Source organism: Seriola lalandi, unplaced genomic scaffold (genome assembly GCF_002814215.2).
Source record: "Seriola lalandi dorsalis isolate HSWRI2012SDOR001 ecotype SW California unplaced genomic scaffold, Sedor1 jcf7180002054570, whole genome shotgun sequence".
In the NCBI taxonomy this organism is placed as follows: Eukaryota; Metazoa; Chordata; class Actinopteri; order Carangiformes; family Carangidae; genus Seriola; species Seriola lalandi.
Genome location: NW_019525123.1, coordinates 792,978 through 807,228, shown reverse-complemented (window position 1 = coordinate 807,228; position 14,251 = coordinate 792,978). Strand labels below are relative to the sequence as shown.

The 14,251-nt window shown below is 37.1% G+C and overlaps 2 protein-coding genes across 2 annotated transcripts; both read left to right on the top strand.

The window, feature by feature from the left end:
• The first annotated feature begins 145 nt into the window (after positions 1–145).
• Positions 146–5,303, top strand: cops5 (COP9 signalosome subunit 5). Its single transcript, XM_023416803.2, has 8 exons — positions 146–423; positions 671–905; positions 1,858–1,986; positions 2,399–2,464; positions 2,735–2,820; positions 3,000–3,111; positions 3,908–4,056; positions 5,005–5,303. Exons 1-8 carry the CDS (start codon positions 287–289, stop codon positions 5,090–5,092), a joined length of 1,002 nt encoding a protein of 333 aa, XP_023272571.1. The 5' UTR covers positions 146–286; the 3' UTR covers positions 5,093–5,303.
• Positions 5,304–8,521: 3,218 nt separating this feature from the next.
• ppp1r42 (protein phosphatase 1, regulatory subunit 42) lies at positions 8,522–13,696 on the top strand. The gene is made up of 8 exons (XM_023417000.2): positions 8,522–8,732; positions 8,816–8,982; positions 9,065–9,203; positions 10,145–10,261; positions 11,962–12,079; positions 12,272–12,391; positions 12,731–12,818; positions 13,292–13,696. The coding sequence occupies exons 1-8, from the start codon at positions 8,601–8,603 to the stop codon at positions 13,374–13,376; spliced, it is 966 nt and encodes a 321-aa protein (XP_023272768.1). The 5' UTR covers positions 8,522–8,600; the 3' UTR covers positions 13,377–13,696.
• Positions 13,697–14,251: the final 555 nt, after the last annotated feature.

The window sequence follows — 14,251 nt, the reverse complement described above, 5'->3', positions numbered from 1 at the left end:
ATCCTTGCAAGCCGAATAAAATTGTTACATGTGTGGTTCAGTTTTAATGTAAAAAATGTTGTGTAGCATATAAACACATAAATTGCATATGTATATGACATTAAGACAAACGTCCCCTGCGATTGCATTTTGGCGTATTGGTATCGTTCACTGTCATGGCTCCCTGAGCAAGTGGATGTTTCGCCCTGTTACGGTATCAAATACTTGAAAAAACACAACAGTACTTCGCTTACTTGAGCAGAACTAGGGACTTAAACGACTAATTTTTGTGCTCAGCTAAGTCATCATGGCGGGCAGCAGCACTGCTCAGAAAACATGGGAGCTATCTAACAGCATGCAGGAAGTTCAGAGCATAGATGAAATTTACAAATATGACAAAAAGCAACAACAAGAAATCCTCGCTGCGAAGCCATGGACAAAGGAGTAAGTATGCAACAGTACTGTTGTATTTAGTGGTCAGTTTAATTGTTAATGTACATTTCTGGTATGGTCTGTTGTATCACGGTACGTGTTTTGCCATAAACTAGCAGTTGTTCGTCAGTTTGTTTGTCAACACCAGTACAGCTAACGTTGTGTGGTGTGTACTTGCAAATTGATCTACTCCTTAAGATTAAACTTAACGTAGCTAATGTTGAATATATATATATATATTATTTCTTTGACCCCGCAGTCATCACTACTTCAAGTATTGCAAGATCTCAGCTTTGGCCTTGTTGAAGATGGTGATGCATGCCAGGTCTGGAGGGAACCTGGAGGTGATGGGCCTCATGCTGGGGAAGGTCGACGGTGAAACCATGATCATTATGGACAGCTTTGCCTTACCTGTGGAGGGCACAGAAACCCGAGTCAACGCACAGGCTGCAGCATATGAATACATGGCTGCCTACATTGAAAACGCCAAGCAGGTCTGATACTGACTTCCACTCACCTAAAGGACATCTCAGTTAATTCATAATTGAGAAGAAACAAACCAAACTCTCCTCATACACTATTAAGAGTTACATCATGTCGACTTGCAATGCATCACTGTCTGTAGATGTTATTAATTGTAACCACATTTTTTATTGTCAGACTTGGGCAAATGTCATTCAGTTGTTCTAAAAAACCCCTTGTTTGTAATGTGTGGATTAAACATACACCAGGTTTATTTCTTAAGATAAAACACAACGCTGATATTTTCTCGTCAGATGATATAAATTTGTCTGCCCTCAGAGATTTTGCCATAATGTTTACTATTTAGTTATTATCTCTGAGTGTGTTCAGGCACTGTTGCAAACCAATGAGCAGGACTACTGTATGCAAATATTGAAATCTTTTATAAGGTTTTTGCATCAATATGATGAAGCGCCATGCTCTGTAAAGTATTTAATTTGTTGGATTAGTCAGAAGCAAACAGTCCCTTCTGGTTATTTCAATCACAAACTCTTCCTCAATGGACTACGGATCAAATTTACTATATCTCTATGTATCAATATACAGCAAGAAATTACATGTACAGTGATTGAGGAGGGTTATCCATATTGCCCAGCCCTGTCTCACCTGTTCAATACTGTTATTAATTTCTGAGTCTTGGCTCAAATGGCCGTGCAAAAGTATGCTTTCTAACATGGCCGCACTACCACCATAATTTAGTTCTGTTTCTGTTCTGTGACTCAGATTAACAGTGTCATATTCTTAAAAAAGATCCCAAAATTGCCACTTCTACACTTTACCATATACTGGTAGCAATGATAATATTCAATCATTATTTTCATACTATTCGTATTTTTCCATATCTGTCGTATTGCTGTATATTACTGCGTTTTGAAATAGTACAGGCTTCATGTCTTGAATAACAAACTACATCTAATCCCTCAGGTTGGCCGGCTGGAGAATGCTATTGGTTGGTATCACAGTCATCCAGGCTATGGATGCTGGCTCTCGGGCATTGATGTCAGCACTCAGATGCTCAACCAGCAGTTTCAGGAGCCCTTTGTGGCCGTTGTGGTAAGACAAGAAATAGTAACCATTGTTATTTCAAGTCAAACACTTGTTTTATAGGGATTTCTAATTATGCCCCATTAAAAACTATATTCAGGAAAGTAAGTTCTTTTCTTTCTAAGTATGACAATATGTAATGTGGTTGTAACTGAGAAGGGGGGCGAGATTGTTGATGTATGAGTTGTAGGTTTCCATGTAGTACAGATGAATAATTTGCTATTGCAACCATATATGCTATTTACACTTCATTTGGTTTAGCAGTCTTTAAATGCCATGGGCGTCATATAATTAAGTGTGTATTTTCAGCACACTGACAGCCATAGCAAAGGGCTCCTGGTGGCCAGATTTGAGTAGTCCCTTGAGGTCTGTATGACCCCTGACTTTGTTTTCCTGTTCTACTGTATCTTGCTTCCAACAGATCGACCCCACTCGGACTATTTCTGCGGGGAAAGTCAACCTTGGCGCCTTCAGAACCTACCCAAAGGTAAAGCAAATATAGCAGCAGTTCTTTTTAAGACTGAAAGTTTCAAGTAATGAAAATATTAGCTATTAATGCTTTCTGGTGCATTTGTGTTTTTGTTCATATTTGTAGTTTTTAAATTTTTGTTTTACTGTTGTGTATTTATTAAGCTGTATTAACTAGAATTTGTGATCTTGTAATTGCCTTTTTATCTTGTTAATTAATTCCTTGTTATTGTAGAAAAGCTTTTTCTTCTGTTGTTACTTCTCAGTATTTCCTCTTTTGGATTTTCAGGGTTACAAACCTCCCGATGAAGGACCCTCCGAATATCAGACAATCCCTCTGAACAAGATTGAAGACTTTGGTGTACACTGTAAACAGTGAGTGTTGATATACAGTATATTACAATGTTATCACCATATTGAATACTTACATAAGTATGTAAATTATTTTAAAATTAATTACAGTAATTAAATACAGTTTTGTTCTTTACTCTGTGACTGAATACAAGTATGCCTCATGTTTTTGCTTTGCTTTGCTTTTGATTTGTCTTATGTAGGTATTACGCCTTGGAGGTAACTTACTTTAAGTCATCCCTTGATAGAAAGCTCCTGGAACTCCTTTGGAATAAATATTGGGTCAATACCTTAAGCTCCTCAAGTCTCCTCACGGTATGTATGCAACTTCAAAAATCAAAATATTCACTAATTGTTTGACATTTTGATTTATGGTTAATTATTACACTATAACTCATTGAGACATGTGGTCACCAGCTTGTGATGTTGTGATTTATTGCAGCCTGTTAGCAAAGCGCCTTTGTTTATTGATGTTGGTAATAAGCTTAATTTAAACTTTTTAACAAGGGAGATAAGTATTAAAGCTGGACCTGACTCCAGTGATACAGATGCTGTCATAGTTCACTGTGGATCATCTGCTTTTCCCCTGCAGTTCATTCTAAAGATCGAAAGCCCCTCATGTGAATTCCCATTGTGGTTGCAGTCACTCTGTCCCGAGCTTGACTAAACAGTCTAAATAGGCATCAGGCTTATCCAAACAGTTAGCTCTTTGGCATTCTGGATGAAGATGAATTGACTAGATGTCAAGAATGAGCTGCTTCATGGGTGACATGCTTTGTCAGTTGCTACACTGTCACCCTAGTCAGGGGCCCCTGTGTCATTGTGTTTTAATTACCTTTTCCACTAAAAACACGGCCTCACCTTAAGCAAACTTTTCCCTGACTTCGTTTCATTCACCACAGCGTACAAAGTGTTCCTATAGCTTGTTAGACAGATTTGTTGCCATTCTGCAAAAATTCTTCTTCTTTGTGGAAAATCTGCTATATAGCTTTTGTTAGCAAATTGTGCATGAATTGGTTTCTGTGTGTGCGCTCGTGTGTGTGTGTGTGTGTGTGTGTGTGTGTGTGTGTGTGTGTGTGTGTGTGTGTGTGTGTGTGTGTTGGACGGTCAGAACTCGGACTACACCACAGGCCAGGTGTTTGACCTGTCGGAGAAGCTGGAGCAGTCGGAGGCTCAGCTGGGCAGAGGCAGCTTCATGCTCGGGTTGGACACACATGACAGGAAGTCTGAGGACAAACTGGCCAAAGCAACACGGGACAGGTAAATATTTTTCCTTAAACAACAACTCATGTGATTTTCATTTATTTTGGGCAGTATAATTTCAGTGTTATTTTGACTGTAGCCTGCTTTCCCAGTGCTTTCTCTATATTGTACATCCTAAAAAGAACTTTAAATTAATTTCATTATATTTTGTTTCTGCATGATTTACAGTATTTACCAACTCTACTGATTTGACGATAGTACACTTTTATCTTTATTTTAATTTAATAATAATATTAATTTAATAATAATCGTTATATAATAATATATAATAAGTTGTTTTTATCACATTTTAACAAATAATTTTAAAGAAATTCTTGAGTGTTTTAAAATCTTGTTGAATGTTTGATTTAATGCTACAATCAAGCTTATGCTTATTATTGATTAATCTGCAGATTATTTCTCAATAAATGTCAGAAAAATACCCAGAGTTTGAGTTTGCAATGAAATAAAACAGAGACTGATTAAAACAAGTAATCAATTATAAAAAAAAAAAAATAGTTACTGATTAATTTCACGTCAATGGACTAATTGATCATCAATCATTTCAACTCTAGACTCATTTTATGAGTTGTGGGGTCTATTGGTTTTTTTTAAAAACCCTTTGAATTACAAGTAGTGTGAATAAAAACAGAAAAAGAACAATGTTAACCATGTAGCATTATTACTTTTCAATGATTTTGTCTTATTCAGAGACTATAAATAATTATTTTTGTGATTAAAACCATCCAAAATATAATTCAAGCTAAGATCACCAATGTTTATTAATAATAGTTTCATAGTCATATCTGATTCACAGATCGAGAAAAAGTACTATTAAGAGGTTACAAATCAGAATCACTATTTATTACTCTTGGAAGTCTGCAATGTAAATCTTACATCTCTATGTATGCTGTATTTGTTTGGGATAATTACTAATCTCCATTTTTTCAATGTGCTTTGTTTTAGCTGCAAGACAACCATAGAGGCAATTCATGGCCTGATGTCGCAGGTCATTAAGGACAAACTCTTCAATCAAATCAACACATCAAATTAAACCTGAACTATTAGCTGATTTAAGTCTCACCTGGAAATGTTTTCTTGTGCATGTCTAGCACTTATTGGTTTATGGTTTAACTGCTAAGAGTAGTATTATCTGTGAGTTCTCTTGGGAGTACTTTTTTTATTCAAATTCTTCTTTTGTTTTTGAAGTAGCTAAGGAATACACCCAGGATTCATGCTGCATAAAATAAAACATAAAAATGCAACCTCTGTGTGTTGGTGTTTCATACTTTCTAAACAAAATCATGAGTTTATTTAGGTATGTCTTATGCAACATAATGTATATTGTACCTGGGAAATTGAACAGTTTCACCGGGGTATATATCTTCAGTCCTATGTAAATATATCTTAAGGTGTGAAGTACTGCAGCATTGTTTCCCGTCAGTTGCTAAAAATCTTAGGGCCTATATTCTCCTGCACTCGAACATTTAGACACACACTATGGACACATTTAACGCACAGCCTAACCTAGCATCAGTCAGTCTTTCAAGTGTAGTCTGTCATAGCGTTACATAATGGAACAACAAACTCAAGTTTCTGCATACGCTCACAGGGAATCAGCTGCCATGTGTGGGATGTCTCTGCGGAGTCACTCCCAGCACAGTTTGGCTCTCGGTGGTACACAGTCCGGCAGAGTGGCCAGCTCGTCAGGCTATGGTGTGGCAGTGATGCAGTGCAGAAACAGAAGCCGTACACACTGGAGTCTATTCACCCAACGTGTCTGCTCTCCATCGAAGCAGACACTCACCAAGTCTGCCTTTTTTTACAGACAGCCACTTTGACATGGGTTTGTGTCATGTCTTTTTTTTATGGTATTGTAATGGCTACATGTATATTTTTGATGTCATGTATTGCAAAGGAGAGAATCCCAGTGGGACAGAGGAGGTGTCTGTTTTTTCTCATGCGCATGAGTTTTGGCACCACTTCTTATAATGATTTTCTTTTACCATTATTTAAGCCATGTCTTAAAATGGAGGGTGTTCAGTGGAGCGGTTCAGGAAGGGGAAACTTATTAGATTATATTTAATGTAATTTAGGATTTTGAGATTGTTGTATAGGTTTTCTGCACACACGTTCTACTGAATAGCTAATGTTTTTGCCAGATATTTAAATGTATTACATGGATGACTGTCACAGTACTGAGAAAATATTTAGAGTATGCACTTTTAAAATAGTTTCATCTAATGTTTGGTCTTTCATGGTGATTTAAGAATCAGTGAAACATATTGAACTCGTTGGACATGTAAATATTGTGATTATCACCAGATGGACATTTGTATGCATGACTAAAGGTGGAATAGGAAAAATTATGTAAATTCTAATCAAGTCAAATTGTGGGCAGCCAAAAATCCATTACCTGTGAATTTTATTTTATTCTTTTAACATTTAGCAATTTTATAATTCCAAAATATGTTCCTCATTACTAACAAAAAGCTTTTACAGATTGCAGTGGAATGCCTTTGCCTTGGAACAACTGGGAGATTCAGCACTGATATGAGAGCAGCAGATTGATGAGGCTCATGATTAATAGTTATGGGAAGATACAGTATTTAGACCCTATAGATCTAATGACCCTACTAAGATCAGGCGATATTATGTTTAGTTTGGCTCTCAGCAGAAATAAATCTACAACGTGGTGCTGTGTGTGAAGCTGAACCCAGCTAAGAAGGTGCTACATTTCCTTTCTGCCATGTGCTCCTGCATAAGTGGCAGCAAGTCACTCCCTCACAGGAAACCCAGGTCATGGCATGAAATAGATTAACAATGCAGGGGTCACTGGGAGAAGAGAGTTGTGGTCCTGACTTGGTATGTTGCCTTGAAAGATAGACACTATAGCCTGGAAAAATATCCTTGTTGCTGCGTAGAGAGAGCAAGTAAGAAAATATGAACAGAAAGTTTTAGTGTCCATTTAGTTCAGTTGATATGATTTGTGTTCACTTGTGTCTCATAAGGACATTGTTCATCTTTTTTTTTATTTGTATTTATTATTTATTTGTTGTATTTTGAAATACCACTTACACTACAAAATAGTTAACATTAATACATTTCGTAAATTCTTAGACCCATAATTTATCTATATCAATTTCTCTTTTATTTTTTACTTGCAATTACACAACTAAAATGCCAATAACTTAAATTAATATGATGTTTAATTTAGTAACTACTGGTCTTTTTCTAAAATTGCAACAATGGTTATGAATGTGTGTTTGTAACATTAATAATATTGCTAAAACTAATTGAACAAACATGGCTGCTTACTTAGTCGGTGTTGCACCATATTCTGTGACTTGAGTGACGCACTACTTCCGTGGTTTCCATGGCAACAGCTTTGCTTGCCTCAAACAAAACAGCCGAACTTGCAATACGTACGTAAAAATTTTTAGCTAGCCCGCATTTTAAGGTTTGCTACTCACCAGAGAGGTAGGAGAGTTTAGTTCATATTTTACACATGTTCAGATTCATAATAATAAGGGGAAAATCAGGCTAAATGTGGTTACAGAAAATGCTGCAGTGTTACAATAGCTTTTAAGCTAACTGAAGGCAGCCTAATGTTATTTAATATGTCCGAGGCGAATTTTTAATTCATAACACCCTTCTGAGATGTTTTCTGAGGCTTCTCTGGCTATGTGGATTCCACCTTCCACTGGTTATCTGCATTAACTTTAATAGATATGTCTTATCCCTCGCTTACTGCACCCGGACAGCCTTGAGTGTCACACTTTATTTGACAGTGATTAACTGCTGTCCACAAGTCTCCTGAGAGAAGATGCCCAGGGGTGTATAAGTTCAGTTAACCAATAGCTTATGTCCATACTTCAGCTCAGCCGTATCGATCAGTGCCTCTTGTCTCCTACTGCTCGGTCCGATGCTTTGAGATCAAGTGTGGAAAAGACCCGCTGTCACATCTTTCTTCCATTCGCTCCCCACCACTATATTTCAGCTTACTGTCACTGTTAACACGTATTGACTGTCGTATAACTAGCAGATGGAGAGGTGATGTATTATAATGCCTATTTGCAAAGGGAGATCAAAGTGCAATTTTATATTTCAATGTCAGGTCAAGCTAATATACAAGACCCATGGGTACTGAATAAGAGGAAGTAGTGGGAGCTCTGCTCAGACTGCTTGGGGAATTGACCATTCTCATTACAACACAAATTGAGTGGCCACTCACCCGTTGGCCTCTTCACAAGTTTCCTGGTGAATAGTGATGTTTTCTTTCATCAATTATCCCTAATTGTGAATTGACAGTTAGGCTTTATGCCATTTAAAGTTGTGTACAAGGTTAATGTTTGTCTGTCATTCCTGATTACAAATGCTTAAGTAAGTTTGTATTAGTAAATAGTTCATCAGAGTAACATTTGTTTGCCTGCTAAGGTCTATTTCAGCTCATATGTGTCTTTTTTCTTCTCCAACAGACAGCTGTAGCCACTGCTGCGGGCTCAATGCTTGGCTGAAGCTGAAAAGGATCCTCTCTGAAGCAGTGTCTGTGACGGGCCACCATGGTACATCTGAACATAGATCTGATTGCTAAATCTAGAAACCACTTTAAAAAGAAAAGGGGCCTCTCCTTCCCAGAGTACCTCAAGACACTTACCCACCTCCACTTTTCAGGCAAGAATATTGAAGATATTGTAAGTAGGCATAACTAACGCTGACATTTTAATTCTGTGATTTTCTTGTTCTTTTATGCCTGACGTTGTCATTTTATTTTCAGGGTGATCTCTCCATGTGCAGAAACCTCACTGTTCTTTACCTCTATGATAATCAGATCACACACATTTGCAACCTTGGCTTTGCCTCCAACCTCACCCATCTCTATATGCAGAACAACAACATTACTCATATAGACAGTCTCTCTAATCTGCAGATGCTCTCCAAACTGTAAGTAGACAATTTTAACTGATTATTGTCCTGTGCTGTTTTACGTTTGTATAATCATGTGTGTGTTTTGTCTTCTCTGCAGGTATCTTGGTGGAAACAGAATTACAGTGGTGGAGGGCTTAGAGCAGCTCAGTGAACTCCAGGAGCTTCATCTGGAGAATCAGAAGCTGGCACCTGGGGAGAAGTTGCTCTTTGACCCCAGGACTCTCCTCTCACTCGCTGTATGACCTATTTTTACACTGTTCACTACAAATATAGTATGAGAAAAAAAAGGTAGATACATACTCCCCACATAATTTGGTCTCTCTTCATTTGAAATTATACATTTTTTAAGTAATCAAAAGGTTACAGGAAAGCCTAATTTTAACTTTTTATACAAAAGGATATTTGTGGTGTATCAACCCGGTAGGTTATCACATATCTCTGATTTCTCAGAGACGAGTGATCCATGTAAAAGCAATATTGTGCTTGGATTGATGATGTCAAAGAGACCTCTGTTGCTCTCTCTGGTCTGACAAATCAGTTAGGTCTGTTTGCTTGAAGGCAGGCCATGGATAAACACACCAAAAGTCTCAGCTTCTTGTTTGTTTGGATAATTAAAGAAATTGCTGTGCAAATTTAAAGAGTTCCAGCTTTTTATAAATGCACCGTTATAGAACTTCAAACCAAGATGAATATTTAACAACAGCACTATCTACAGTATGATTTGGACATGATCCTAGTAGTTCAGGTGTTTAAAGAGAGCAAATGTAGATGCTTAATCCAAATGGATAAAAATACTGTAAAGTGCAAATTTATTTTGGGCACACACAATAGTTCTGTAATGTGCTTCCTCTCAGAAGCACCATAAAGAGATTATCTGACAATTATGGTTATGTAAACAGACTTATTAGGTGTGTCCATAATAAATACGTGTTAAAGTACTTTGTGATTTTTGCCTTTTTCTGGGAAGTTTTGTTACATATTTGAATAACTGTAAGGTTAAACATTCAACCACACAGAATGTACCTTTTTTAAGTGTGCTTGTTTTTCTCCTTCTCTTCCTTCTCTCCTGGAGATGCTCCTTCAAGGTCCACAATGAGATATTTGTTTGTAATAGTCATTGTATTAACTGTAAAATTAACTGTAAATTTAACTTTGTGAATCTGAATTCTTTACACAGGAATCTCTTTGTGTCCTGAATATCAATAATAACAACATTGATGATATCAGGGACCTGGCAGTGCTAAAGGAACTCCAGCATCTTTATGCCTCTGACAATAAACTGCACAATATGGAGGTAAATATGTCTTTTTAAAAACGTAACTAAAAGTGTTTGTGAAACAAGTTGCCATTGAAGAATTCTTCTCCGGTGTGGCAGAAGTAAATACTGACTGCTTGCTGTACTCTGTGAAGTCAAAGGAAAGCGTATTAAAGTCAACATACCGTCTAGTAGTTGATCAGGTCATCATAAACATTGTTCCGTAGCTTTCTGCAGTGATGTGTGAAATGATATGGAGAACAGGGTTCTAAAGAACCAAATCCTGCAAATCCTGCTATAGGTTCCCAGTCTCCATGACTTGCACAGGGTCAGAATTATTCAACAAATCAGCAAGCCATTCCCCTGAGACTTTTCTCACTGACAGCTTTAAACAAGCACAAGTTTCTCCTTTTCCTTGGGAGGCTGATTTTTCCTCTCTGCCTTAGAATCCTCCATTTGATACCCTAAACCACCAGTACTTAACTTTATGGGAGATTCATCTGTGGCAGAGATATGATTTATGCTCTCTCAGTTCTTTGAAAAATGACCTGCTTGTTTTTGAGGCTCACTCTCTGATGGCAGTAATTTTTCTGTTTGAATTGATATATTAACTGAAAAGGTTGATGACTTCATTTAAAAGGGCTCAAATTCTTCTTTTTTTTTTAACCAGGATTTAACACCGGGATGACACATTGAAAGCACTTTATAATTGAATACTTTGCTAAGGCTACTTTCTCAGCATAAGTGATTTCTTTTGCGAACGGTGATGCAGGTAATTGTTGTACATGTGTCATTTTTAGCAGAAATCTCCTATAATTTATACAAAGCATCTGCCACTATTGATTCTGCAAAGACAGCACTCTAAAGGATCGATCCATTTTTCTGTGCCATTTGGTCAGAATCCAGAGGAAAAGTTATGGATTTTTAAAATAGATTATGACAGGCAGTCAGCCAGGGTGACAAATGGGGAGCATCTTCAGAGGCCGTTAGCTGTGTGCAGGGCAGAGAGGACAGGGGAATCGAAGCCCTGGTCAAATGCAGGTTCATAACTGGCCCATCATTAGTCCAGGCGAGAGAGCCAGTCAAGCTCAGTGAGTATCCAGCCTTTGCTGTTCTCCACGCCCCCGCGTGGGGGGCAATTTGGCGCTGGGCTGCTCTTCAGTGAGGGCCTTCTGAGTGACGGCCCTGACACGATCATTTATCAAAGCCTGGGAGCGCGCGGTGCTCAGGGGTCCCCTCTGAACTGATTGCAGCACGAGCTGGAAAAGTGGAAGCGCTTTGGCCAAGACAGGAAGGCAATGAACAATCAGAGCGTGTCCAGAGAGTATTCATATTTCCAGGCTTGGATTAATGTGCCTTTAGATAAACATACAACTGCAGGCAACTCGCTAGAGGAGCCAGCCTCACACTGCCCCAGGAGAAAACTTGTAGTTACATGACACCGGCGACAGTGTTTATTAAAATAGACTGATATGTTGTTTATGCACTTTCCACTGGCCCTTGTACTTAACATTACCATTCAACTTATAGCATGTCCTTTTAAAGTTTGTCTGATGTTTGTCTTTGATTAGTTATCATATCATAAAAATACATTACTTTTGTTTAAAATAAAGTTTTCTGTAGTTTCCTGTTTAGTTACTGAACATAGCAAAGAGACACAGTATTGCCATTTGAAACATTAGTGGTTAAAACAAAAACAACACACATTAGGTTAAATTTCTGTTTTTGTGCATTTTCAGGAGTTAGAGGATGTGTTCAGTCTCTGGCCTCAGCTGCTTCAAATGGATTTGAGTGGCAATCCTGTGTGTAAAAAACCAAAGTACAGGGACCACCTGATTACTGCATGCAAAAGCCTCGGTAAAGTATTATTCATTTTGTTGCTCAATGACATCCTAATCTGTAAATGCACTTTATTGCTTTGACTTACCAAGACTATTTAAAACAAAAAAATCTATTTTCACTTAATGGTAAAATGATAAAAATATACTGTTCACTTTTGAATTTCAAATTTTTCTTTTGTTTGTTTAAATTATTTATTAATTTTTGCAGCGGTTCTCGATGGAAGGGAAATTAAAGAATTAACCAGACAGTTCCTTATTAACTGGAAAGCATCTAAAGAGGCCAAGAAGAAAAAAAACAAGACACACATGCTGTCTGTACCCTTAACAAGTAAGTCACTAAATTCTGTACTTTTTTAATTTTTATTTGCTATCCTCTGTTTTAGCATGGTCATCTCTTTGATTTAGTGATGTATTGGTTATTTATGTGTATTAGAAGTGTGATAATACTTGACAATACTGAGAAATAGCTAAATCCTTATATACTTCTTTAATACAATTTGGAAACCACAAAATAGTGTGAACTGGATTTTTAAAGACTTTCACAATATTTTCTGCTGTCATCACATTCATCATTCTTTACTTCATTATGCTGGGTTAGTTTTGACACATTTGAATTTGTGTGTGTGTGTGTATTCTATGTATAACTTTGACTTTGTTTATATTCCAGATGACTTTAACATGGGTCAGGGTCCACATCCTGGTCACATCTACAGCCATCCTAGCATGCAGAGGTGGAAGCCGCAGCAGCCTCTCAGGTCCAGTTCACATGGATCTCAGTTAATTTGAGAGTAGACATTTTTCCTGACTCTATTTTATTATTTGCTTTTGTAGACATAAAATAATGTTATATGTTTTCAACTATAGAACCAGCTGTTTTACAGAATTGATGTGTTATATGACGAAATTATCAATATTCTGTCTGATGATGTTAATAGGTTTGATCTCTCATAATTCTCCCCAAAATCAAGAAATGTTTTTTAGATCAGTGTTATAGTATCAGTTATTTTTATTTCCCTCAGTCTTCCTGCTTGACAAATAACTTTCTATTTTGTGATTATGTTGTCTTGATTAACAGTTTTATTTATGTAATGGGAATATCATAATAGTGCTGTCAATCTCTATTAAATATGTACTAAATTTTAGGCCACAGTCTTTGAGGGAGAACAGTTCTATGATTGTTGACCCATAATCTGATAATGCTTCCTCTTGTTTTTATCTGATCTCATAGGGTGCAAAAATTAAAGATTCCTATGATTGGGCCTCTCAATCATGTGGCTTTCTCCTCAGCCATCTGCAGTCATGTGGATGCTTAAGACAAACCTAGCAAATCCATGAACTCCCCACCCAGAGCCCTAACAGGACTAACAACGCTACTGCTTTATTTAGACAACTTGGTCATAGCAGCTGCAGATCTTTTATCCTTGTATATTAAGGAAGTCATAGAACAATCACTGTCGTCTGCCTGGTGTGATGTCCAGGAACTCTTAGCTGCAATATTCTTGACCTCATGAATTATATAGTCTGCCTTATCTGATTTCAACAACACACTAAAATGTTAAAATGATAATGATAGCAAAGATAAAATGTATATAACGAAATCTGCATTGTTATAAATGGGTTACTGGAGCTCAAATTGTCTACTATTGTTGAAAAAAAATTAAACAATTAAACAATGAATGAATGATTTGCACACTTCCCCTCACTTTCACAGCTGGTTCATTTCTAATTAAATTTTTTGGGTCTGAGGATATAAGTAAATTTATCCAACTCAAACTGTTACTGCTGATATAGTGTGTGTAATTTTTCTTCTGCATGCATTTGGTAAATAAGTGATCCACAAGATGCAGAGTGGCACGATCTAAATGATCACTTTGCCCTACTATTACAAGGCTTTACATTATCCAAAGCTAACAACATATGCTTCTATTCAAACAACTGTGATCAATGATCCAGTCCTCTTTTATAGCAAATACAGTAACGGATCTATTTGTTGCCATCGTTGTTGCTAAATGTTTGAATGAGTTTTAAGGATCCACGTGGGTGTGTAACCCCTGAAAGATGCAGGGTAATTAGGGAAACAAGCTTACTTAACCTTCTTTAACTTCTCCTTATAATTAGTGGCCGGGAGCAATACTGTTACTCCATCCCTACAAAAACAATGTTTATTAAGAACAGTCCGAGGATATAC

Excerpts from the sequence above, each read along its gene's own strand:
- cops5 (XM_023416803.2), top strand. The coding sequence starts at position 287 with ATGGCGGGCAGCAGCACTGCTCAGAAAACATGGGAGCTATCTAACAGC. Across the intron at positions 906-1,857 it reads ACATTGAAAACGCCAAGCAG|GTTGGCCGGCTGGAGAATGC; the intron begins GTCTGATACTGA and ends CTAATCCCTCAG. Across the intron at positions 4,057-5,004 it reads GCCAAAGCAACACGGGACAG|CTGCAAGACAACCATAGAGG; the intron begins GTAAATATTTTT and ends GCTTTGTTTTAG.
- ppp1r42 (XM_023417000.2), top strand. The coding sequence starts at position 8,601 with ATGGTACATCTGAACATAGATCTGATTGCTAAATCTAGAAACCACTTT. Across the intron at positions 8,983-9,064 it reads CTGCAGATGCTCTCCAAACT|GTATCTTGGTGGAAACAGAA; the intron begins GTAAGTAGACAA and ends TCTTCTCTGCAG. Across the intron at positions 9,204-10,144 it reads GGACTCTCCTCTCACTCGCT|GAATCTCTTTGTGTCCTGAA; the intron begins GTATGACCTATT and ends TTCTTTACACAG.